At 34.4% G+C, this 26,054-nt stretch overlaps 5 protein-coding genes and 1 long non-coding RNA gene across 7 annotated transcripts in view; 3 read left to right on the top strand and 3 right to left on the bottom strand.

Annotated features, from left to right (window-relative positions):
* Positions 1 to 12,850, top strand: part of LOC138183634 (uncharacterized) — a 56,510-nt gene extending 43,660 nt beyond the window's left edge. The window contains exons 1-9 of one of the 2 annotated variants that reach the window (XM_069120864.1): positions 109 to 231; positions 1,110 to 1,234; positions 1,384 to 2,862; positions 2,917 to 8,064; positions 9,203 to 9,611; positions 10,235 to 10,654; positions 11,001 to 11,202; positions 11,292 to 11,486; positions 11,682 to 12,850. In XM_069120864.1, coding sequence (XP_068976965.1) covers positions 1,168 to 1,234; positions 1,384 to 2,862; positions 2,917 to 8,064; positions 9,203 to 9,611; positions 10,235 to 10,654; positions 11,001 to 11,202; positions 11,292 to 11,486; positions 11,682 to 11,861 — 8,100 coding nt within the window. In that variant the 5' untranslated portion in view covers positions 109 to 231; positions 1,110 to 1,167 and the 3' untranslated portion in view covers positions 11,862 to 12,850. Of the gene's footprint in view, positions 1 to 108; positions 232 to 1,109; positions 1,235 to 1,383; positions 2,863 to 2,916; positions 8,065 to 9,202; positions 9,612 to 10,234; positions 10,655 to 11,000; positions 11,203 to 11,291; positions 11,487 to 11,681 lie in introns of those variants that run through there. The other variant, XM_069120863.1, reaches the window with a different exon arrangement.
* Positions 12,851 to 12,920: 70 nt separating this feature from the next.
* Positions 12,921 to 14,624, bottom strand: LOC138183653 (dynactin subunit 3). Its single transcript, XM_069120902.1, has 2 exons — positions 13,941 to 14,624; positions 12,921 to 13,589 (listed from the first exon to the last, which is right to left on the bottom strand). The coding sequence occupies exon 2, from the start codon at positions 13,586 to 13,588 to the stop codon at positions 13,022 to 13,024; it is 567 nt and encodes a 188-aa protein (XP_068977003.1). The 5' UTR covers position 13,589; positions 13,941 to 14,624; the 3' UTR covers positions 12,921 to 13,021.
* A 134-nt stretch (positions 14,625 to 14,758) lies between these two features.
* Hs6st (heparan sulfate 6-O-sulfotransferase) lies at positions 14,759 to 22,502 on the top strand. Its single transcript, XM_069120882.1, has 4 exons — positions 14,759 to 15,314; positions 16,043 to 16,446; positions 16,840 to 17,019; positions 18,243 to 22,502. The coding sequence occupies exons 1-4, from the start codon at positions 14,876 to 14,878 to the stop codon at positions 18,558 to 18,560; spliced, it is 1,341 nt and encodes a 446-aa protein (XP_068976983.1). The 5' UTR covers positions 14,759 to 14,875; the 3' UTR covers positions 18,561 to 22,502.
* A 102-nt stretch (positions 22,503 to 22,604) lies between these two features.
* On the bottom strand, positions 22,605 to 23,978 carry LOC138183652 (SPRY domain-containing protein 7). Its single transcript, XM_069120901.1, has 4 exons — positions 23,695 to 23,978; positions 23,161 to 23,438; positions 22,998 to 23,100; positions 22,605 to 22,925 (listed from the first exon to the last, which is right to left on the bottom strand). The coding sequence occupies exons 1-4, from the start codon at positions 23,798 to 23,800 to the stop codon at positions 22,828 to 22,830; spliced, it is 585 nt and encodes a 194-aa protein (XP_068977002.1). The 5' UTR covers positions 23,801 to 23,978; the 3' UTR covers positions 22,605 to 22,827.
* Positions 23,968 to 26,054, top strand: part of LOC138183658 (uncharacterized) — a 47,075-nt gene continuing 44,988 nt past the window's right edge. Inside the window, exon 1 of the long non-coding RNA XR_011174112.1 lies at positions 23,968 to 24,102. This is a non-coding gene — a long non-coding RNA (uncharacterized LOC138183658). The remainder of the gene's footprint in view (positions 24,103 to 26,054) is intronic.
* On the bottom strand, positions 24,403 to 25,137 carry RpL35A (ribosomal protein L35A). The gene is made up of 3 exons (XM_069120905.1): positions 24,845 to 25,137; positions 24,554 to 24,712; positions 24,403 to 24,479 (listed from the first exon to the last, which is right to left on the bottom strand). The coding sequence occupies exons 1-3, from the start codon at positions 25,100 to 25,102 to the stop codon at positions 24,456 to 24,458; spliced, it is 441 nt and encodes a 146-aa protein (XP_068977006.1). The 5' UTR covers positions 25,103 to 25,137; the 3' UTR covers positions 24,403 to 24,455.

Below are 26,054 nucleotides of genomic sequence, written 5' to 3'. Positions count from 1 at the left end.
AGACATACGTACATATACGTATAACATAGAGGCCAGCAGCAAGCTGAGTAGAGAGTTAGAGACGGTGTTTTCTGTTGTCACGATACCTAGCAGGGGTCCCGAGGCCGAGGTTGAAACAACCGTGGCTGGAGTGCGTTTTGATTTGGGCCCCGGCGTCGGCCGTGAGGGACTCAGCCTGAGAGACCCTGCCGCCGGACTGGTCGACTATTCCCACTGGCTGACAGCCCTCAGGTACATTGAAGGATGCTTACGAGGATGAGGAACGGGGGAGAGAGAGGCTGCTGATCGATGAACGAAATGGTGGATGCGCACGATTCGCGAACTAACCCGCTTACACCCCTGCTACTCGCCCTATTTTTCTTGTATTTTTCCCTTTTTTTAATCAACGATAGCAATGGCTGAGCCTGACGATACATATATATGTATAAGCGACAGAATGCCACAAGCAATTCACAAATTTCCACCTTGCAAAATGCACCGGGATGATATACTAGAAAACAGTTACGATGAATAGGCTGAAGAATGTCAGTCTGTTATACTTTTCTTTCTTTTCTTTTTTTTTTGTATGCCTGTGACAGGTGCTTCAGGATTCACGAATCTTGTAATTGCTACACATAGCATCATCATCATCATCATCATCATCATCATCATCATCATCATCATCATCATCATGAAAGAGTCGATACACTCTAATAGACATTTATTCGCAAAGAAACGATTACAACACTACCTCAGAAGCAGACTCCCCACGCGTGGACACTGACCGCTAATATTCGATCGTCGCGATAAAACGGACTTCGATTGATTCGAAAACCGAAAATGATTTTTGAATCAAAGTTTAAGAGTCGAGAGGGTTGAAAGAACACGATGGATTATGGGTATGGAAGAACTTTAGTTCCGGAATAAAGATTAGATGATCGCGATGAGTCATTTAGAATATGGTGTCTGTTCGTCTAGGGAAGCTTCTAATACCATGGTCGCTGAAGAAGGTCTCGGAACACTGACAAGCACAGTGCTGTATAAAATACGCTTCTTTTGGGTCTAGGATGGGGGTGAATTGATAAAGTTCATAACTATTGTTGTTAACTATGGATGAATCTGTGTTACAGAGGCGAGAAACTTTATGTAACGAAGGACAAGAGATCAAGGAGTTCGTACTGGAGAAGGATGGCTTGCTGGGGATGTGGACTGATGGTTCTACTGGTAGCGGTTATCATTGCCATTTTGGCCGGAAGTAAGAGTCTTTTGAAGCATATAAATAGTTTCTCTAAACTCTTTTAAATTAGTCATTTTTGAAGATGCGAAATGTAATATATAGTTAGAAAAAAATTTTTAAAGTGTTGAAATCCTATGTAACTAAATAAAGGATTGATTCTGCCCTAGCTGGAGTGATCCTAACGCAAGAAGCCTCAGAACCCTTGGAAAATCTCCAGCAAACCAATTCCCGGCAATTTGGTGACGTACGAACCGCAGGAAGTCAAGAATACGTGAAAGATCCGCCATCGAGTCCACCACCTGCGACTTCAAGCTTCCCACCCTGGCCAACTACCGATGAAACCATTTACAACACCGTTCCAAGTGCCTTAGACGGTATATTAAAACTAGACGACTTCCATTGGGACAATGATTTCAGCAATCCAAAGTCGAGAGTGTACAGACAAGTCAGCTCAGAGATAGAAGAAAATTTGAAGAATATGTTACAACAGCCCCCAAACAATACAACAGTCATCAAGGTATACGACATAAACAGGGATGGTGAAGTGAGGTTTAGGATAAGCTATCCGTCACGTTCAGTGCCCGAAGAAATGCAACAGCTGATCGAGCAAACGCTACAGAAGAGTGGCAACATAATTGGACAATATCATTTGAATAGTTTAAGAGTGAATAAATTGGTTGATCAGTGTCAGAGTGGAAATCTTCAGTGTTCAGAAAGGTGCGAATACGATTACTCTAAAGGTCTGTTTGTTTGCTCCTGTGGAGTTGGAAAGATATTGGACAGTGATCAAAAGAACTGCATTGATGAAAATGATTTGAGTAATGTAGAAATGGATGATGAGATACCGGAATCTAATACGGAAGTGGTGCACGATTATGTTCAGGGAAGGAGTAGAGGCCCTGGTACTGTATTTGAACCTAGAAGGCCTGATAATTGGGATCATTTGGACTTCACTACCGAGTCAACGCATAATAGACATGCCTCACCGCAAGGTAATGAACATGAGTTTCATGTACAACCACATGATTCTTTGCCGGGACCAGAGCCTACACAGATGACTACGACGGAACAGAATCGTGAGTTTAATGGGGAATCTGATCCAATAAACTGGATGCATGATCATTTATCACATGGTCACTCGACTCCTGACCATTCAACACATGATCAATCAAATCATGATCATTCAGCACATGAGCATTCGGAATACGATTATTCTACTCATGATCATTCAGCACATGACCACTCGATGCATGACCAATCAGAAGATGACCATTCGATGCGCGACTATTCGAGTCAGTACCCTACCGAATCAAAAATTGAACCAGAATCTAGTTCTAAACCGGAACCTTCTGTGGAACCAGAACCTTCTGCAGAACCTGAAGCTTCGACGGAACCTGAACCTTCTGCGGAACCAGAACCATCTGCTGAACCTGAACCATCTGCGGAACCAGAACCATCTGCGGAACCTGAACCTTCTGCGAAACCAGAACCATCTGCTGAACCTGAACCATCTACGGAACCAGGACCTTCTGCAGAACCAGAACCTTCTGCGGAACCAGAACCTTCTGCGGAACCTGAACCTTCTGCGGAACCTGAACCTTCTGCGAAACCTGAGCCTTCTGCGGAACCTGAACCTTCTGCGGAACCTGAAACTTCTGCGGAACCAGAACCATCTGTTGAACCTGAACAATCTACGGAACCAGAACCTTCTGTGGAACCAGAACCTTCTGCGGAACCAGAACCTTCTGCGGAACCAGAACCTTCTGCGGAAACAGAACCTTCTACGGAACCAGAACCTTCTACGGAACCAGAACCTTCTGCGAAACCAGAACCTTCTGCGGAACCAGAACCTTCTGCGGAACCAGAACCTCCTGCGGAACCAGAACCATCTGCTGAGCCTGAATCTTCTGCTGAGCTAAAGCCAAATGTTGAATCCGAATTTCCTGTTGAGCCAGAGCCTTCTACAGAGCCAGAACCATCTGCAGAGCCAGAGCCTTCTGTACAGCCAGAATCTACCTCCCAACCAGAATCTCCTGCAGAGGCAGAGCCTTCTTCTCAATCAGGGTCTCCTGCAGAACCAAAGTTTTCTTCTGAATCAGAGTCTTCTACGGAACCAAGGCCTTCTTCTCAACCAGAAACTCCTGCAGAAGCAGAAGTTCCTTCTCAATCAGAGCCTCCTACAGAGCCAGAGCCTGCTGTAAAACCAGAGCCCTCTCCTCAACCAAAGCCTGCTGCAGAGCCAGAGTCCTCTTCTCAACCAGAGCCTGCTGCAGAGCCAGAGTCCTCTTCTCAACCAGAGCCTGCTGCAGAGCCAGAGCCCTCTTCTCAACCAGAACTTTCTGCAGAACCTGTTCTTTCTTCTGAACCAGAGTCTCCTGCGGTGACAGAATCTACTTCTCAACCAGAACCTCCCACTAAAGCACAGTCTCCAACTAAATTAGAAGTAAACAATATCGAATCTCCTAACACAGAAACTATGGCCAATATTGAACCAGAATCTTCTGCTGAATCCAAACCTTCAATTGAAGTGGAATCTTCTCTTAAACATCAGTCATCAGCTGAAGCAGAATCTTCAACTGAAGTAACACCAATTGCTGAACCAAACCCTACTAATGACTCAGAATCTTCAACAAAATCTGCAGTAACTGAACATCCTGTATTACCTTCTCAGCCAGATTTTACTGTCAGACCTGAAAAACTTGGAACTGAAACTGCTATAGAACATGAATTACCAATTTCATCATCCACAGAACCCGAATTTCCCATCGATGAAAAGTCTCATCAAAATGTACCTGTTATTATAGAACATTCTACCGAAATACAAAACACAATGGGGCCAATAGAGTCCGCAGAAGAAACTGCTGGTAAAACAGAATCCTCTACTGAATCTGCGACTACGAATAAAATGTCTGTTGAAACAATTACCGAATCAACTTACACTGAATTACCTAGTATGACGAAGGAAGCAGAATCTCCAGTTGAATTTTCGACTACAATATCTATGATTGAGAAAGAAATGGTAAATACTTTTACACCTAACGCTCCTATAAACATAGGGTCAGAAACTACAATATCAATGATGCCTGAAGAGACCACATTGCCAAGTAATGAGAAATCTGTCGATGAAATAGCAAGTAATGATACACCCTTACCAGTAATACCTTTGATGCCTGATACCGAAGAGGCTGTAATGTCAAATCATTCCGAGGATCACTTTGAATCAACTGTTACGACAATGGATACGACAATGGTGAAGGATGATAATATAGATAAAATAACAACAATGACCTCTATTAAGATGGATATAGAAGAAACAGCAAAGGTTAAACACGGCACTGAGACTAACATGTCACAGGATGAAGCAACTGAAGCTACTACAATGAATATAAGTAAGGAGGAATCTGGAATTATGAACTCTTCGTCCGAATCTAATTCCGTCTCCCTGTCTAGCACACAGTCCTCAGTTTCTGAGGAGTTCACTCTAAAACCTGAAACGACTCCTCTTGTAGTAGATAACAAATCAGAAAACGTTACTGAAATAAATACGATCGTAGAGAACAGTAGTACAGAAGGAAGTAACGAAGTACCTAAATCAATATTATCTGGCGAATCTTCAGTTGTGCCAGAATCACTTATGCATGAAACCAACGAAACTAACATCATTGAGCACATGCCAACGACTGTCTTTCCTAAATTACCAAAAAATTTTGGTCACAATGTAGAACCTTTGTTAGAACCTCTTAAAAACAATACAGGAGAGGAACACATTATGTTAATTCCAAAAACTGAATATACAGCAGAAATACATGATCCTCATGCGATCATTCCTCAACTAATTCCTGAACAAAGCGTCCAATCTTCTAATACATCCTCAAGCGGTGTTCCTGAAGGTTCAATTGTAGAAAATAAAATCCAATCTTCTACAGAAGCTATTCAAACAGTTCTACACCGTTCCACGATTCATCCGGAACAGAATATAGTTTCTTCAGGCGATTCCCTTCGTTACGAAGACAATTTAGATCATTCAACCAATCATCCTCTGCATCCAGCAATGTTCCCTGAAAATGCAATCGAACAAACTACAGAGAAATTTGATCCAGCTTATGATAAACACGTAGATGATATGTCTCCCTTCTTGCCAGATATTCAAAAGGAAAAAGAAGTGAAGAAAGCTCCCAGATTGGATAAAGATGAGCAGGATGTACCCAATCCTTTCGAAGGACACGTCGAAGATGTTGTTACTTACAAATCCACGGAACAAAGTATGAATGACACTAACGTGAAGGATTCTCTGAATGATGTTCACGTAGAAACACATGATGTCAAAATACCTGAAGAACAGGAAGAGGAAAAGAATAATGTGAAAAATGTGATGACTGGAAATGAATTGGGTCGTGGTTTCAAGAGTGATGGTTTGGACGTTGTTGAAATTAATAACACGGAGTCTGGAATTCAAAATGGACTACATAATTATGATATTAATAAGCCAACTAAGGATGAAGAATATGCTATAAATGAGAAGGAGAGTAGAGAAAGTTCCGAGGAAGATGAAGAGGCGTTAAGAGTAATACCATTGGAGGAACAGTTCAAGGAAACTGAAACCACTGTGAATAATGCAGATAAGAATAAATCAGGAACCACAACAGAATCTAACGTAGTTACCACTATTCCAACGGAAGAAAACGAAAAACAATCAAAAGATTCTATGAATAATGTTACTGTTTCTGAGAAACCTGAAGAAAACGCAGTAGAAGATCAGTATAACGATATAAACGATGATACTTTGTCCAAAGGGTATCAACAGGATGACTCAGAGATACGAGAGAAAGTTAAGGATGAATCTGATAAATTAATAGCAAATGATGACGAGAAATCATCCAAGATGACAGATATACCTTACACAAACGATAACACGAACGTTACAACGAATGACACTGAAAGTGTCCCAGATAACCATACAGAGGATGCTAAATTAACCACGCAAATACCAGTGTTACCATTGGAGATACAGCAAGAAATGTCTACAACTGAAAAAATCGAAAGCACAACTGTAACTGAAGAGAATACTCGAAAAGACAATAATACAGAACACGAGAATAGCGTTCAGGTTAGTATGGAGGATACCACGACAGTTCAGGTACCGACAACTCACATGATGCCATTAGAAACCAAAACCACTGCTCAGGTACCAATATTGCCAGAAGAACTGCAAACTACTGAAAGTGACGTATTGTTAACCACCTCCACAATGAAGCCAGACGCTGAAGTGAAAACTAGTGATTTAGAAAATGTACGTTCTAATAATACGGAAGTTGAACAGAAGGACTCTTCAAAAACCACTATTGACGAGATGAATAATAATTCGACTGAAGATTTGGTAACTAGTGGTGATGAAAGAGTGAATGCTCAGAATGGCACTGCAGACTATCTGATGACCAGTGCAGTGGAACATGTAAACAACACAAGTATTAATAACACATTGTTAGAACCAAATGTTTCAGTACTAAATAATACAAGTGAGGAAAATGTGACTACAATGAACGCAGAGAAAAATATGCAGAAGAATTTAACAGAAGATTCAACGGAATTACATAAACAGACGTCTGAGAGTTCCAGTACGACAGAGGATATTAGACCAGTTACCGAGATATTGGAAGATGACACCGAACCTATAGGATTCGATTATAAAATACATTTTATCACCACTACACCTAAGACTATGTTACCTAACTTGGATGCGGACGAATTGTCGGAAGAAAGCTTAAGAGTGATTCCATTGGAGAAGAGTTTGGAAGTGAAGAAAAAGTCAGTGGACAAGAAAGTTATTGATAAGTACAAGCACAAAAAGGAGAAGGAATTGAACTTGGAAGAGGACGAGGGTGAAAATATATTAACAGAGATTCCAGAATCGGCTACGGTATTCTCTACTGAAATACCACAAATATTTGCTGAAAAGGAAAAAGCTCAAGAAGAGAACCATACTGCGACCAATACAGATATCCACGTAGAAGAAAATTCTGCACCTGTTCCACAATTGAAGATCATCGAAACGACCAGCGGATCAAACCAAATAAATGTACAAACGTCCGAAACCTCTTCTAATAAAAAAGAGAGTCTGAATGATAAAACAAGCATAACAGTCCCAGACAGTTCAAAGAAGTATCCTAGCTTCATACCGGTTTCGGAGAAGGTAGAAGAGCCAGAACCGGTTACAGAGCCGTTCGTACTTCTCCGAAACTTCAATTTCCATCGATCAGGCGTAGATTTTACAACAGAAAATCCAGTCATCAATGAACCATCTAACGAAGGCCATACAGCTATAGAACCAGGACAAGTGATTGAAATAAATGGAGAACCGAACCAGACAGGTTCACAGTCTTCAGTATTTCCTTCGAATCAATCGTCAATAGTGTCGATTGCACAGGAAGCAAATCACGTTGCGAAAGAGAGCATTGACACGACAGTTCCACCGTCCACGCAAACTAAATTACCGGATGCAGTTGTGGAAAGTACTAGCCATATTGATGTTTCTTTCCTCAATATTCCTCCAAATACTGTTTTCTCGAAATGTACAACTGGCCAGTTCCAATGTGTCAATGGAACATCCAGGGATGGCGCATACTGCGTGAAACTATCAGCGAAATGCGACTCTGAGAATGATTGTTCCGATGGTTCGGATGAATTAAATTGTAAGGAGGAAGGTTGTCCAGGAAACTTTCAGTGCGCAAGCGGTCAATGTCTAAAGCGAGACCTGGTATGCAATAAAATTGTCGACTGTGACGATGGAAGTGATGAAAAGAATTGCGAAGAATGGAAGTGTCAATTCGATGAATTTAGATGTCCCAGTGGTAAGTTTTTGGAATGTATACTATCAGTCATAAATACACTGTGTGTACTCGAATGAAATACTGAAACGCTACGACTTTATAACTAGAAAATAAAAATAATGGAAAACACACAATTTATGCTAAATATCAATAACTATCTTAATACTTGTGGACCGTGATATTTTTATATGAAGGATCATTAAATGCAAATTAGAAGGACAATTATCGGTGGAAAAAAGTGAAAGGAAAAACTTGGTATAATATACGATCGACTTAATGGCTTCTCGTTTAATATTCAATACAGGTTTCGTAATAATTTGAACGAAGAATGTTCTAATATCGGACGAGATGTTTCTTTCCTAGCACGGGTTATCGGTGTCACTAGTTATCATTCGAGCAAATTGCTTCATCTTTTAGAGTATTTGGAACTACCGGATGCTTCTCGAAATTGTAAAAATAGATTGAAAGAAGCTCTGTCTGTTCTGTAATAAATTGTGGCTATTTGTTTTATCTACTCGACTGACAACCCATTTAATTTGTTTCGCAAGTATCGTGTTTACTCTAAGATATATTTTTAAATCTACGGTAGACTAATCTAGGACAAAAGTTGTTCTTATTTAAAGTAGGATCAAATTCATCGTCAATTTCACGTTCAAAATTAATTTGTCATCTTTATTCCTGAATTATATAGAACTTGACATTAAGTTGAATCACCAAAAAATAACAAATAAATAATAATACAATAATAATACAATACAACACGAATTTTTTTAAACTTATGTAGTATCGTAAATATAATAATTAGTTTATTAATAATAAATGGATTAAACAGAAAACAATGGTTATTTAACATGAACTAATCGTAACAACGTATTATAATTAATTAACAACTCTCGTCGACACAGATTCAACTCTCTTTCAACAACGCTAACAACACTATCTCGACAATGCAATCCGCACTCTGTGGCTTCTCAACTCATACTGCCGTTAATTCGTTTATGTCCCTTAGCAACCCTTTGTCTCTTGTCTTAGCCTCGTATCTTTTGTTTAAACCCCATCATGCACATGCTCGGCAACCGCTTGTTTATAATTCGCACGACACCCCCCAGGCCCCTCGTCCACGATACTACACTTATATTATAATTATTTCTAATTTTAGGAAGATGCATCCCAGGCATCTGGCAATGCGATGGTCGACCAGACTGCGAGGATCACCGAGATGAGTACAATTGTGCCGAAAGTTGTGGAAACAACGAGTATCTTTGCCCAACAGAAAAATGGTGCATACCATTAACGTGGCACTGCAACGGAATTAAAGAATGTGCTAATGGAGAGGACGAAAAATTATGCGATTGCGCTCTTGATCAGTTCAAGTGTCAAACAGGCGGATGTGTACCTGAAAATCAAGTCTGTGATGGGATAGAACATTGTCCTGATCATTCTGACGAATGGAACTGTTTAATGACAAATATGACTATGGAGAAAAAGTCATCGGATGGACAAGGAGAAGATAACACCGAGAATAGCGGTGTTCAAGAATTTGGTGGAAGTTCTTTATTAAAAATAAGGTAAAAAAGATGTTGAAATTGGAATTACAAATCTTGGATTAAAAATCGAATAATCAAAAAAAAATTCGAAGAATTTTTAATCGAGACTGGAATTCATTACTTTCTTGTTGAGAAAGTATAGAAATGGCATAGTGTTTTTTTTAATATTCTAACGTATTTTATTCCACTTCAATATTAGAAGTAATCTGTTGTAGTCGAACAAGACCAGATCATCTTCTCTCTTCACGTTTCAAACCATTCCATTCATAAAGTAGTATATCTAGTCTTATCAAATATCAGTGTTTAACTAACTCCAAGGGCAGTCTGTGTATTTTTTAATCTACCGCTATCGACAAGTAAAACATTTAGCTTAATGAAACCTCATTTCACAATTCTATTCCAAGGCTTAATTCGATAATTTTAAACTTAATTAGATTTCTAATCATCTGATTAAACAAATAATATTTATCTATCTGTATCAGTTAAACTTAAAAAGCTATTATTGTTAATTAAATTAAGAAAATTTCTAATCGTCTGATTAAACAAATAATATTTATCCATCTGTATCAGTTGAACTTAAGAAGCTATTATTGTTAATTAAATTAAGAAAATAACAAATCAAGTAGGACGTTGTATTTTTCCAGACAATACAACGATGAGTATCGTCTTGTGTGCTCCGACGGATGGAGCGAAGAATTTAGCAACTCTTACTGCCAATCTCTAGGATTCGCTGGTTCTGAGAGCACAGAGTTCCAGATATGGGATAAAATCCAGAAAATACTCAGACTAAAGTTGAATCCTAACCATCGTGCGCCATTAGTCAAAAATTTGGAACAAGTGGAATTCTGCATCTCCGACAAGGTCGTGCAGATATCTTGCCAAGAATTTTCTTGCGGTTCTGACTATGGCGAAGGACCAACTGCCAGATTGGTTGGCGGAACACCAGCCAGTGAAGGACAATGGTCCAGCGTGGCCTTGCTAAAGGAACCTAAACACGGTGCTGCTTGCACGGCAAGCATATTGGGACCTATGCATGTGCTTGCCAGTTATTCCTGTATTCACAGGTAAATCATTCGATTAAGAGATTCATAATCTAAAAAAAAAAAAAAAAGAAAACAAAAATTCAAGGAAATCATTTCTTTTTCATTGTCAACTCTAGCAATAATAATAATAAGTCTTTTCTAATAATTTGATATAACACATTTTTCAATTTTTAAAAGTACACATTGAAGATTTGGAAAATTTATAGTTAATTCCATTAACTCTTATTTCGAAGATTTCTTGCTTCAATGGTTTAACAGAAAGTGGATTAAATACAGAATTTTTCTACGAAGATGGACTAGATTATCGATCCGAGTTCGAATCTCGAGCGGAATTTAATTACAAAGATATATTTTTTATTTTGTTTAGATATAAGCAAAGTAGTGGGTGGCAACTTTTCACCGGTGAAAACCTATTAAAAGCACATCCCGTGAGGAACATCATTCCCTACCCGCAAGTGAAATACAATCAATTTTTATACAACAATGATATCGCGTTAGTTGAGCTCGAGAAGCCTCTAACTTTCTCAAGGAACGTTAGCGCCGTTTGCCTTCCGAAACATCCTATTCAAGTTCGTATTACGAATATTTGGTATCAAGAATATATTTGAAAATATAGGTAAAGTGTTTAAAATATATGTGCATTTTTTATTAATTTTAGCCGAGACAGATATGCGTCATGGCAGGATGGGGATTCTCTGCGAATGGCGAAGTGGATTTACAAAAATATTTGAACTTCCTACCATTGCCAACGTTAGACTCTGAGAAGTGCAATGCAACTAGCCATTATGCAGGGTTCATCACAAAGGACAATATATGTGCTGGATTTACTGATACGAATAAAGGACCTTGCTACGTAAGATTTCTAATTTTCTCATATTAAAAAGAGTGTAACGAAAATAACAATATCTATCAGCCCGTGAAGTTCCTTTTAAATTATTAACCCAAGTGTCTTGTACTTTGCTAACTTGCATTTTCTAACTCTATCTTTTAACAAACTGAATAATTCATTTATGTTGATATCTATATTTTTATTTTGTTTTTCTCTCAGAACGACGAAGGAGCACCTCTAATGTGTGAAACTGGCGGAGGATCGGTCAGATGGGAAATTCAAGGGCTACTGAGTCACCATAGCAGATGTTCGAGAGGTCATCCGGCAATTTACTCTAGCGTGGAACCAGCATTATCTTGGTTGCGAAACTCCGTACCCGCTTTGCAAACGCAAAGTTAAAGTGCTATAAACGTGATTACGTTCTTTTTACGAGGATGCGCGAGCATTAGATGAATTTTAATTTGATTTAAAACGAATTGACGACAACGATACACTGGAACGAACGAACAGTAGAAACGAAATAAAGAAATTCATTGGAAGGGGAACTATCCGATTGAATGTCGAAGTTCCTGTTAAAATTCATGAGACATAAAAATTATGTACTTAATTTGTATCCGTCTGTATTTTTCAAACGGTATGTTCCTATTTAAATGCAAAGAACGCGTTCAACAGATAATAATACAATCGCGGCCATAATTGATTCTACATGAAAAAAAGGTGTTCTGAATCGTGATCTTTTTTCCTGTCTCTATAATACCGATTAATAGGTAGTGCAATATTCCGTGGCGAGCTTTTGCGCTATATATAAGAAATAAAATTTATGACGGAGGTACATATAATTGGCGATACATGATATTTACAATTAAGACGTTTGTAAATACTGTATAAAGTGACTGTTTAATATGCTTAACATTGTAAGAGATTTTTTTACAAGTTAGCGAAATAGGTCTCCTAAGAATGCTGTTCTATACATATGAAAAGATGTGGAACGTTTAATACACTCGTTTACTCTGCTGAATAATCAACAGGTTTCATGTAACAACTATTTCTAATGTATTCTTGCTGACATACACTTTGCAGTTTACTATGTCAGAGAGATATTAACAAAGGTCTAGTGTTACTAATTAGTGTAATGTCCATGCGAATCATTTAAATCCTCTTATTAGATTCAAAAGAGTAACAGCAATATGAAAATATTTATTGGAAATGAGAGACCATCAGATAAATACACCCAGTTATTCAATCAACAGTTTGTCTCAGAGATCCTAAAGAAGGATTCCTGAAATGAACGACGGTATAGGTTAAGAAATAGATAGGGTTATATAAATGTATATAATATATAAGTGTTTTAATAAAATACATTGTTACGAAGAGATACAATAATAAAATATGTTTATGTATGCATAGTCATTGATGAATGCGTAAGTATTTTTACATGCTAAGATAAAAATAAATGTATTTTAAATGAATACAAAGCTGTTTTATTTTAAATATAAATAATTTTATTCATGAAATAATAAATAACAATTTTTCTTATGAATTATTTATGCAATCCTTTCTTAATCTAATTGTTTTTTGGGTGTTTTTGCTATTTCAGCTGCTGTCACGATAGCATCTATAGTAATTAATGATTTTGAAATACTAGTTATCACTTCATTGTACTTGGAAAAAACTTCATTTATATGGTTATTTAATCCTTGAGTATCTTCATATAATTTAAGATATGATAGATTCAAATCGTTGAGTTTATTTGTCAATTCTGGAACATTTCTTAAACGATCAGTTTCTAACACGGGCACTAGTTCTTGCACCTGTTTCAACATTTCATAATTTTGCTTGATTTCTGGTGCCATTGCTAGTAACAATTGAACTTTAGCCTCTATTGGTATTTCAGAACTTTCAATTATCGGATCTAGATAATTATTTAATTCTGGTAATCGTTTTATCATTAGATTTGCTTTTTCCCGTCCCGACATTGCAGATGAAATCAGCGTATTCACATGTAAAATATTATCGACTACAGGATTCTCCAATGAAATATCATTAGTTTCATTTTTCTTTGCAAGTCCATATATCTGTTTTTCTAATTCCATAATCCTATCCTCGAGCAACTCGATGGTTGTCATTCTAAATGTCAAACAAAAAATCATTATAAATTGCTTATGCATATATTTCCATTAATGATCCATGAATTAAGAAATAAATACAAGGTTAACATAATGGACTATAAATTTCTAAAAAATACTTATCTGTATGTGTCTTGTCAGAAAAATAGAAAGAATAAAATAGAATCAAGAGTGAAACTTTGTACTCATAACTACTTTCATTGTATTTTTAACTATAATAATTAGTATATAGGCAACAATTAAATCGAATATTGCTTCAGATATTTATTAACAAGTCACCAACGTACCACTTCCTAATTAATTTAAAAAAGCTTGCAACAAATATTATAAATTTATATAACAAAATACTTACTTGTAAAAATTTAAGAGTTCCAAAAATATAACCAATTTACACAACAAATTTGTATGATGTGACAGTAACACAAGATAAAAATTTTGACAGATGAAATTAGGTTATAACAGATTATAGGCTAAGTAAGTATATACTCGACTACAATCTGAAGTGATGCAATATGTAGTCGCTTCCATTTGTATTGCAACTTACTTCACAGCGATCGAAAAAAGGCGCTAAGCTGATGTATTGATAATTTTGAATTTTTATATAATTAAACCCTATTAACCTCATTATCTTCTAATATTATTTAAACATAATAAACGATCAAATGTATATTATAGCTTTCACATAAATAATATATACAACGCCCAAATTTCTTTAAAATCAAACATCGATATGATCATTTCACCGCGTAGATTCCAACAATTTCTTACAAATAAATTCGGATAAAAACTATCATACATTTAATATGTAAAGAAAAAAACATATACATATATCTTAATTTTCTCTATAGAAAGGAGATATTCATAAGAAAACAATCATAATCATTAACGTTTCCGAAAATGACCATTCATAGCAGGCAGCTGTGAAACTTACCCGAAACTCTCGATGCAAAAAGACAAAAGATATTGCTTTAAATAGATGCACGGTGGTAGAGTGCATAAGTATGCGTATATAGGTGGCTGCAGCCGTGTACACTCGGTAAGTTCGCACTTTTAAATAAACTCACGATCTCCCCTCTTCACTTAGAGAAACTGTTACAGACGAATACCAGACAATGTCCATAAGAGAATCGCGGCGGGGCGACGCGACGATTGTATGACGAAGGCGCGTGGTAGGGATACGGAGTATCTGTCATGGCCGACGTTCTCTGGGAGAGTAGTTTTGGTCAGGCCGCATCGGCGAGCGGTACGCGGTGTGTTTAGTGGTGAAAAAAAACATGGGGCGCGATAATGGGCAGACGGTCAAGCGAAGAAGGCGTTAGCGTACTCTCGGTCCTGGTAAAGGACGATTTATGCGAGAGGTCCGCGACGATGGAGTCACGAGCACGGAGGACTCGGTTACGTAGCGTTGTAGGGATATGTTTGTTTCTCGCGCTCACGGGCATCATTTATCTCGGCTACTTCTGCCCCGATCACGTCTGTGCTCTCACGAGCCGCGAGATCAAGGAGTCCGTGAGATTGTCCGAGGGTCTGTCCGCTGGTCCCGGCTCCGGTTTGTCTTCCGTTTCCGTCGAATTCGACAAAAATGGCCTGCTCTCGGTACATCCTGCCTTTAGATTGCAGAGTATTCAAGGGAGCCTTGGTTACGACGATGTGTTTACCAATGATACCTTTCAGTTTGACATCAACGGTCACGATGTCATCGTTTTCTTGCACATTCAGAAAACTGGTAAGTTGGGTTTGCATTGTTGTTTAATTCATCTCTTTTTTTTGTCTTAGCTGTCCATGTGTGTCAGTCCTCCCCATTCTATTTTTGTTGAATGCAGTTTATGAAAAAAGTGTAATTAAAATTTTCATGAAAATAAAATTTTGTTATATGTAAAAATATTTATTTCTGTCAAGATATAAATTTCTTTTTCCATGACTGTTGTGTTTATTTATATGTTTAACAAAGTTTGATTATCTGCAAATTTGCTGATAACAGAAAAATTGGATACAATTACATAAACCAGCTACTGCAGAGATTATAGACTGCATAAACATATTTTTGATTGATTTTTCACTTTCCTTTGGACTAATGGTAACCAATCCTATGGCTTAATAAAAACAATGCAACATCCCTTCTGACCATTGTACAACTGAATCTTTGCATTATTCATTAGACACTGTGAAACCTTCAAGCTGTATCTTAGAAGGAGAAAGAACAATTCAGGGATGTTGCCCTGTTTAATATGCTATGCATGCATATCTGTGTTTCCTTTTTGTTTTCCATGTGCATACCTCCCATAAGCTTCTCTTTATCAACATACAGAATAATAGAATATGCATGTCATGAACGTTTGTTTAAATTATTAATATATATATATATATATATATATAAAGTAATAAGAGTACTAAGAAAGTTAAAATATTTGAAAATTATATTTGTTAATTTTTTAATGTTTCTTTATGTTACAGGGGGTACATTGTTTGGAAAACATTTAGTTAGAGATTTAGATCTGCAAAGACCATGTTCTTGTCAAAGAAGACGCAAGCGTTGTTTTTGTTTCCGTCCAAATCGCAATGAAAATTGGCTTTTTTCACGATATTCTACCGGTTGGAAGTGTGGTCTACATGCTGACTGGACAGAATTGACTAGCTGTGTCGATACAGAATTAAATAAAATTGAAGGGGATGGCATAAAACGTAGATACTTTTATATAACTATAATAAGGGATCCTGTTGCACGGTATCTGTCTGAGTTTAGACACGTACAAAGGGGTGCAACATGGAGAGGAGCTCGTCATTGGTGTGGAGGAACTCAAGCAAACATACCACAGTGTTATCCTGGATCTAGTTGGCAAGGGGTATCTTTGGAACAGGTAATATTACATTTATTGATTTTATTGATATTTGGTAATCTGTAAGCATTTTATATATTAGTATTCTTATAAATTCATCATAGTGATCTCTTTCATAAGTAAAACATTAAGTATGTTATCTGAAAGGCTTTCACATTTAGAAACACATTAAGATAAAGTATTTCTCCTTATCTTTATTTTTCTTTCTCTAAATAGATACAATTTTTCCTTCTTGTATAGATATGTTCTCTGCTATAAAAGCAGTAATTATTTCATTGATATAATATTTTAAAACATAAAAATTTATTTACATTGGTTCTGGTTAATAAATATCATAAACATAAAAAAGCTATATAATGATAATAGGACAAAATTTTATTTAAAATCTAAACCTTTTTGACAACATTTATGTAGTTTATGGCGTGTCCATATAATTTGGCAAGTAACCGTCAAACAAGAATGTTGGCTGATCTATCAATTGTTGGTTGTTACAATTCTACGCTCAGCAGCTTGGAGAGAGATCGTCTCATGTTGGCTAGTGCTAAGCACAATTTGCAATTCATGCCTTTCTTCATGTTGACTGAATACCAGAAAGTAAGAACTAATTTTTTTGTTAATAATTAAATGCATGTTCATATATGTTGTACTGCCTGTATGTTTATATATTCTAGCATTGCCATTTTGTTAGTACTGTAATAATCTTTATAAATATCGCTAAGAAATTATTTTTAATTTTAGTTGTCATTTTGCAATATAAGAAAATTTAAACCAATCTATTGATTAAAATATTTTTAATATTTTATTTTATCGTATTAACACTTATTTTATTGTTTTTAATTTATTTGTAAATTTTTGTTTGTCAACTATTTAAATTTTGGAAGTTATTATTTCGGCTACTAAATTGCTAGGACCGCCTGTATTAATAAGACATTTGATGTTTTACCTAACAATTATCTCTTGGAAAGTAGCTCTTAATGTAAATATTTGTCTTACCTACCCGTACATGGACGATAAATATGCTTGTAAATATTCCACGCTTTTAACGTTGCGGTCTTAAAAAGATCTTTCCTCGTTTAAAATGCATGTTGATGAAAATTATATTTTTATATCATTGTTATTTAATGCATCTAACATATTCATAATATTTGATATCGGAAAAAGTATAGAAAGATTCTAAAAATCGACTTAGTACGAATAATACGAAACGAAGCAATTATATAAGTTCTGCTTTATGTAAGTTAATACGTTTTTAGCACTGTTTGTACTATCAAACTCTGATCTTCTAATACGTCGTAGTTCGTAAATTGTCACGCTATTGCTAACTTAACGCTAACTAATATGTATGCATTTTATTAAAACGCATTTAAATTGTGTTAGATTATTACGCTACTACTTAATAGGAGAAAATTGTATGTCACAGATTTTCGCTTATCATACAAAAAGAATAATGTTTTATTTAAAAAAAAAACATTTAAAAATGTTTTATTTGTATATGCTTCCTTTAATAAAAAAATTAAAAATTAGTACAACTGCTAAACTACGCGACAATCTTTAAAATCCCCTTTAATTTTTTAAACTTAGTTATTCCAATGTATATATATCTCTAGAAATGACTTTTGAAAAAATTAAAAAATTTAAAAGAAATTAGTATATAAGTACAATATTTCGTATTATCGATTTGCTTTTACACGAGTTGAAATTTTCAATTTCCTCGCGAAATTTGTTGCGCGCTATATAAAAAATTCATTTAGTCGATTTGCATTTTATACGTTTACCTACATGCGTACATGTTATAAAATTACCTTAAAATTGAATAGGTGGGACAGTATTCCTTTGAAGAAACATTCGGAATGAGATTTGCCGTTGCGTTTGAACAACATAACGCGACGTTAAGCGCTGCCACAATGGCTACCCTAAGCACAGAGCAGTTAGATGCTGTGCGTAGATTAAACAGACTGGATCTAGAACTGTATGATTTCGCAAAAAATCTTGCGTTCCAAAGGTTCAAACGACTTAGAGATCGCGATCCATACTTTGTACAACGATTTCAACACCTTGGAGAATTACCTTCTAGGCAAAGTGCAACGGAATTCAATTGGGATTCTGTCATAGAAGATACTACAGATGTTGAATGATATGTAAGTATGTTACTGATAGATAATATCGATGCTTTGCATTCATGGCCGAGCGAGAAAAATGTTGCTCTGAATCTGAGTATCTCAGGGAATCATCCTTGAAAGAAAAAAGAAATTTTACATAGAATTATTATATGCGGCAGTAGTCTGCATAGAACTTACCAAAAGTGTTTATAGAAAATAATGTGGATAAGACCAAAGAGAGCCCAGAGAGGATCTTGGAATAAATCCTTGGAATCCTCTATCGGTAGCTATATATGAAATGAAATATATAATCACACAAATTTTTTTATGATTTATATAATGTTCATAATTTTTTTTAAAGAGTTCTTCCATTTAATGCAATTTTTGCTTAAAATATATCATATTTAAACTTGGATTTTGTTAATGTTTTTACTTCGTATAAGATGAAAGCTTGCAAACAGATTTTTTTGATGTGTATTACGAAGTCAATTCAAGGGAAAAGATACTATAATTATTTCTTGAATGCATACTTACTACTTACATGAAAAAATCTAATAGGATTAGGAAAAAATGTTAACTTTAATATGTTTTGCAAAAATATAAATGTCTAGTATTTCATATGATACTCAATATTTTATATGTATTTGTTTTAGTATTCTTCAAAAGTGATAAAAATTAGTTCTATAATTTAGTAATAAAAATTGAAGCCGTGAATTCCAAAATAGCACCAGTCTATCAATCAATATTTCGAGAAAATCAATCTTCTTTTGTTTATCATTCTTAATTCATTATCGATTTTGTTGATTTTTTGCTGTAAGTATCAATTGTACATACATTTTCATTATATATATGTATATATATATCTTTTTTATTCGTTATTAAATAATCATGTTCTTTGTAGGATGTTTCGTAAAATCGTAAACTTGTGCTGTTTTGGAAATTATCGAGTAATTTATTATTGTACTTTCAGCCAACTTATTAAAAAAATGGTATTTAACAAAAAAACATGTTTATTCGTTGACCCAAATTTTACTGCGTGAGTCATCATTCTAGATTTCTCAGTGAATCTATATTTCTGTAATAAGTTTTCGAAGCATGTGCGATGATTTGAGTTCACCGGCTGGCACTCTGCAAGTTTTAATGACATCTTATCTTTATAAGCATGTTGCGCACCAAAAGTTGAAACTGGTGTTTTCTTTAAATTAGAATAACTGCGTGATGTCATTGTTGTTGAAAATTGTCGTGCAGGATGGCATATTTGCATTGTTTAAAAATGTTATTAGATAGATTTGAGTAAACTAAAAACAGTTCTGTCAATGACTCATATAATGTGAAACAGTGGACTTATGCTGCTTTGGAATTTATGGCTTCAATTACTAATATGAATTGATACATAATCTTCTTGCTTTATTTTTTCGTTTTTACGATTAAATTTACTTTCAACACATACCGTATATGATGTAAATTCTACAATAGTGGTATCTTTAATCGTTATTCTATAGCAAATTAAAAGTATCATTTAAGAAATGTAATTATGCCTGCTTCTGTTTAAAAAGAATGAAAAAAAATGAAATATTTCTTGCTTTAAAATTACATCTGAGGTTATAAATTAGATTACAATCGATATTCCTAATTAACACGTGAAAGAGATAATAAAAGTGACATAATATACAGCATGTATAAAAATCTCTATTTATAGCGGTTTTCAATGGAAGGATAAATATTACAAATTAATTTTGTAAATATATCTAAAAGTCTATATTTTTTAATAGAATTATTTGCAGTGTTATTTGAATAAAGTGGTAATAGGATTAATAAAAGCGATTTATATAGCTTAAGTGATAAACTGTTCATGTGAATGTTGGAATGAATGATCATTGGATAAACGTGTTTAATATTAGATGCTGATTATTTGTCAGTGTAACTGTTCACAAAGATCATGTTGTTTTAGCACACATTCCTTTCAGTTAAATTGTTTTAATTTGTTACTTACATGCAAACATTGAAAGAGTCGTATTTAGAGCTTAATCAATCTTTCGTTCAAAGGTAATAATTATTGCATTACAAAATTAAGTAAATCGCGTTAAGTTGAAAAGATCATGTACTTGTTTAATGTGTTAGAATCACACGTGCAATAAGACTCAATGGGTTACCATTATAAATATTTCATCCAGTCATCAAATAAATGTAATATATTCTATGTACATTAGATATATTTAGATAACTAGCATTAAATCATTACGAAGCAAGATGCAAAAGCTCTCTTTAGCAGCGTATTCGTCGATTACGTAAGTGATCCACGAACGTTTCCAAACTTCTTCAGCGACTAATAGAAATGCGTGGCACACGTAAACTTTCACAAATGTTCAGAAACGTTCGTGAGCGTTGCTGATGTCGTCGTATAATTACATTTCAAATGAAATTCGTTATCATTTGTGTCTAGTGCAAAAAAAGATAACATCATCGACGAAAAGTGTTCACGGATGTTGTTGTTGTTCGTTAGCATTTATGTGGACCAGTGTTCATCATAAATGCTATGTAATATAATGCTTATGTAATATCTCTAAATGCTCACAAACATTTATGAACATTGTATGCGTCCGGTGAATACGTGGGTTTTAACGTGTACCATTAGTCTTCTGTATGATTACCACGTTTATATTGTAAGTTGAATCATAAAATGAGTGCCATGAGTGATATAAAACAAATGGATCTGTTCTTTTAGCTTTGCTATTAGAAATGATTTATAATAACTGGAAAAGTATATCGTCTTTTCTAACGTTCTTAAATTTCAGGCTTTCTATGGCCTATGTTAAATGTGTTTCTTTTTTGTTGACTTGTGGTTGATAGTAGTATCAATTTAATTTTTGACAAAATGAAGTATAATGTTTTTGGAGTATTATTTAAAAGTGTAGACAAGAATTAATTTGGTACTATTATCATTCATACGTGAACAACTTATGGGCAATCTATTTATAAATATATATATAATATTAAGTATGTAATATGATTAACGATAATGATCATTTAAAAGTAACGTTAAGGACCAAAGATTTAATAAGTTTTTACAAAAATGCAGAGAGCTTGTTAAAAGCAATTGTAAAAAGGAAACTTTTATATGTTCTTAAACAGAGTGATCATTATAATTGCAATAAGTGAAAAGATGTATTTCAAGATCTTTCCACTTGATATATAGGTACAATAATATAATTAGAAGGTATCTACTTGGATGAAAACACAAACGATCGTTTAAGCAACTGATGCACAGGAACAGATTTTTAGCAATATATCGCTATTTTCGCGTACTTGCCTTCGCTATACGCTAACATCTTCGAAATAATTTAGAAATGATCGAAATTAAATCACACAGGGTGTGCAGTATTTTAAAATTAACATCACATATTTAGGAACATCGTGTATTATTTTATCGAATCTTTTAAGTTTCACTAATTACATGTATCTCTGCCATTTTTTCATCGTGTTAGTATGTTTATCTCATTACGTGTGCAACAGGATGCTTGTGACTATAACATTTATGGGGTTGATAGTTACTTGCATTATCAGCATTGTAAAAATGAACTCATACTCGTCAGATTAGCGTGAATGAAAGGCTAGCTTTAATATGTAATTTGAAATTTTTAGCATGAATTTAAGTTGTAATAAAAAAAAAAGAATAATGAGGACAAAAATCCATGACAGTAGCCTAATAAAGCAAAATATAGGCCTAAGCCAATGGTACCTTATGTAAGCCAGCCAGTGTACATACCATACCATTAAATCATTAAGGAACAATAAATTGTTGTGTACACAATATTATATACAATCTTATACAGACATATATATATATATATATATATTATATAAAAATATTATATGTAAGTTGTACACATATTTAAAATTATGTTATTTGATTATTAAACAATTATACAAAAACTATATATATATGTAGTTATATTAAAATATACCAAATTCAAATTAGCCTAGGTCACATTTGTTAATATTATCATTATAGTATTATAAGCATTAATTCTTATAGATATCATTCTATAGGAATAATAAAAAAGAAAGATAAAGACAAGATATAAATTAAAATGTTTATTTTGCAATTGTTAATTAAATATATTTGTACATTATTAAGAGAAATATTTCTTATTCATAATGCTATATTTCAAGAATTTCTGTCTAGATTAGAATAATTTTTGATTCCATACTTTAATGTTAGACAGATATAGGATGGACATATAATGCTTTGAGTGCCAAGGTATAAAGAGATTGACACTTATAATAAGTAGGAATGTCTTTGCTAGAGTAATGATTGCTCTAGCATAATTTTTTCAAAACCTGTGGGTGGGGGATGAGTAAAGTTATCCAAAATTAAGTCTAAAATGGCCCCATCATCCACTATAAAGAAAGATTATTTTTTTTTTAACTTGTTAAAACATTACTATATTCTTTTAGTTTGAAAATAATTACCATAGAGTACTGGATACACGGTTCCCTTTATACCCATTACTGGAGCACCTATCGGTTTTCCATTTAAGTAGAAATTAAGTTCTATGTGGTCATAAGACACACCCTGATGAACAAAAGGTTATTAATTTATGAACTGATATATCCCCCAGTAATTTGTACTTACGATAATATCTCCTTCTTGGACTGGACTTTGAATCTTATGTATTTCTTGCTGATTATGCCTTACAATAGAATCAAAATTGAGAGCCCAACTTTCTTTATCATTTCCTCCAGTTGTAACGTTCAGATCTGTAGATCTAGTGGCTAATCCAATGGCCCATATACCACCTTGTTGTATTTTTATTTCAAAATAACTTTTACTTTGGACAAGAGGAGCATTTGTTAAGGCACCACCACGACCACACACTCTTAGACCATTTTTTACTATCACAACTTCATGTCCTACACCAATTGGGTAATATTTTGCTTAAGCACTGCTATTTCTCGTAAAATTTCTTATCGTTAGTATAGATTACGTAAAAACAGAACTCTCGTTATGACCGGAATACATAAATATCATCAGTGACACTAAGTGCATATCCTTATCTTGCGGAACGGTTAAAAACGTAAATTTTATGCAAATACAATGATATGAGTATCGTTAACGTTCTCAAACACTATTATTAACGTTATTTCAGTAATAGAAGGTAAAAGTTACCCATGTAGGATGTATCTAAAGATATAGGATTTGGTCCTCTCTTCTGTGTTTGAGTTGCGGCGAAGCCAAGGCCGTCAAAACAGTTTCTCAAACAGCAAAACATCATCTTTGTCCCCTTTCCTTTTTGGTTTGTTTAGATGAACGCACAAAGCATTGTGACACTGTTAGGAGAAAAACCCTTTTTTCTCCCGTATAATGAAACGAACGGATCGCGTTATTTACTTCGATTACGCCGAAAATATTACACACCATACAGCGCGTAGATATGATAGTCAGTTAGTGCTGTGCGTATTTCAACGTAGAGATTGCACTTTAAGCTTCAGTGTGTAGGTAGATGCGTAGATGACAGAAAATGGCTTCCTCCCAAATTTATGCAATCAATATTAATTTTTTACTTACGTTTTACAGGTATGTTTCATTTTTTATTTAATGTAATATCAGGAACTGCTTTTAATTTTAAATATTATTGTCGCATTAACTAAAATATGCTACATATATTACATGTATGAAATTTAAGGTTATATTTAACCATCTCATAATTTACGACTCTGTTGGAATCAAATTCAAGCGTTAAATTTTTAGATTAAAGTGTAATTACAATTGAAACTTGATTTAATATTAAAATTGAATAGGTTTAGCATTTATGAAATATCGTAGACAGTAATAAAAAATAAATGAGAAAACAAGAAAAGAGAGAAAAACATCATATTTAGTACCAAATGGTTATTTATTTACTTATTTTATACAACAGAAAAATTTATTTATATCCGACTGGGGTACAGCATCTGTAATAAAATAACAATATTAGCAAATTCATACTTATATATTACGTAACTAGGTGAATTATTAAACAACTTACAATTCTGATACGATGGCCCATAGCTTTAGCTGGCAGATTCTTCTTAAACTTAGCACGCACTGAACCACTGGTTCCATGTGGCCGGGTTACTTTACCCCAAATAGCCCTAATTTTTGTTTTCCTGCTTTTCTTGCCAGGAACAGGTGTCTTATTCTTTGCCTATGAACGATTAACATATCACGATTACAACATTGTTTGACTTATATCCATGACTATATATCAATTCATATTCTCACGTACCACAGTACGAAATTGAAATAAAAGAATTAATGGAAACGTAATAGAAGTTACCTTATATACATAGACACATCGTTTTCCTACATAAAAATCTGAATCCCCTTTAGTCCTCGCTCCTTCAACTTTAAGTAACGCTGTGTGTTCATGTTGATTACGAAGCCCTCGTTTATATCCTGTGAAAATGGCCTTTGCATAAAGACGTCCGTGCCTTTTGAAAGGTCTCTTTTTCAAAGGAGGAGGCTCTACTGGCTTCTCCTTTGGTTTCTTGACTGCTTTTGTTTTCGCCTTTGATTCAGCAGGTGCATCTGCCATTTCTAACAGAAGAAATCACATTTGTAAAATTCGGAATTATATTGCAATAATAAATTTTATTGCGCAAAAAATCCATCTTTGATTAAAATAAACACACGTTATGACATAATTATTAAATAAGATCTAAAATTAATGCACTATTGTAGGTTATGTTAAAGTAATATTTGAATTCTAGACAAGAAACAAAACAAAATTTCACTTTAATATTAAAACAAAATGTTTGTAACACGGGCTTTTTATAGAATTCATGAAAAAGTATCTAGCGTTAAAATATTGGAATTTCACAGCTTTTGTTGTTATACGGCTAGAAAAACCATGCAGAGATAGAGTCTTAATCCATTGAGATCAATACGAAATAAGCCGAATATGATACTGAGAATAATTATATGGCGTTACGAAACAATTAACAACAATTTGTAACTATTATTAATCTGTCAATTTCATTAATTGTATATATTTTAAATAATAAATACGAGAGTCTGACATTACGAAACGTACCGTACTTATATCGTGAACTAAAAGAAACAGGAAACTGTAGCCCTCTTACGAGAAGAGTATAAAATACTCTGCTCGATTGTATAGCATATGGTATTATCAATCGAGTACTAGCTTTGTGTAAAAACAGCAGATGCCGTTGAGTGTTTCATAACGTGGTAAACGGTGTAAATTAATAAAGATTTAAATTGGATTTAATCATGATTTAATACTCGATTATTGTTTGAAATTATATAGTAATTATAACAGACGAGAATCGGATTATTCATCAATTAAGAATCAGCCACGATGCAGGTAAACATTCAAGTTCGTGTGAAATTAAGAACGTAGAAAATCTTCATATATTATTATTTTAGTAAGTAATAACCTATAAATTTTGAAATTTTATTACGAGCTATACATTTAGGGACTTTTTGAATATTCTTCTCTTAACTTGTCTCGCAGTTCAACAATTTAT

This window comes from Bombus flavifrons, chromosome 9 (assembly GCF_040668555.2).
Source record: "Bombus flavifrons isolate JBK064 chromosome 9, iyBomFlav1_principal, whole genome shotgun sequence".
Taxonomy (NCBI): Eukaryota; Metazoa; Arthropoda; class Insecta; order Hymenoptera; family Apidae; genus Bombus; species Bombus flavifrons.
This window is presented reverse-complemented; position numbering and strand designations above follow the sequence as displayed.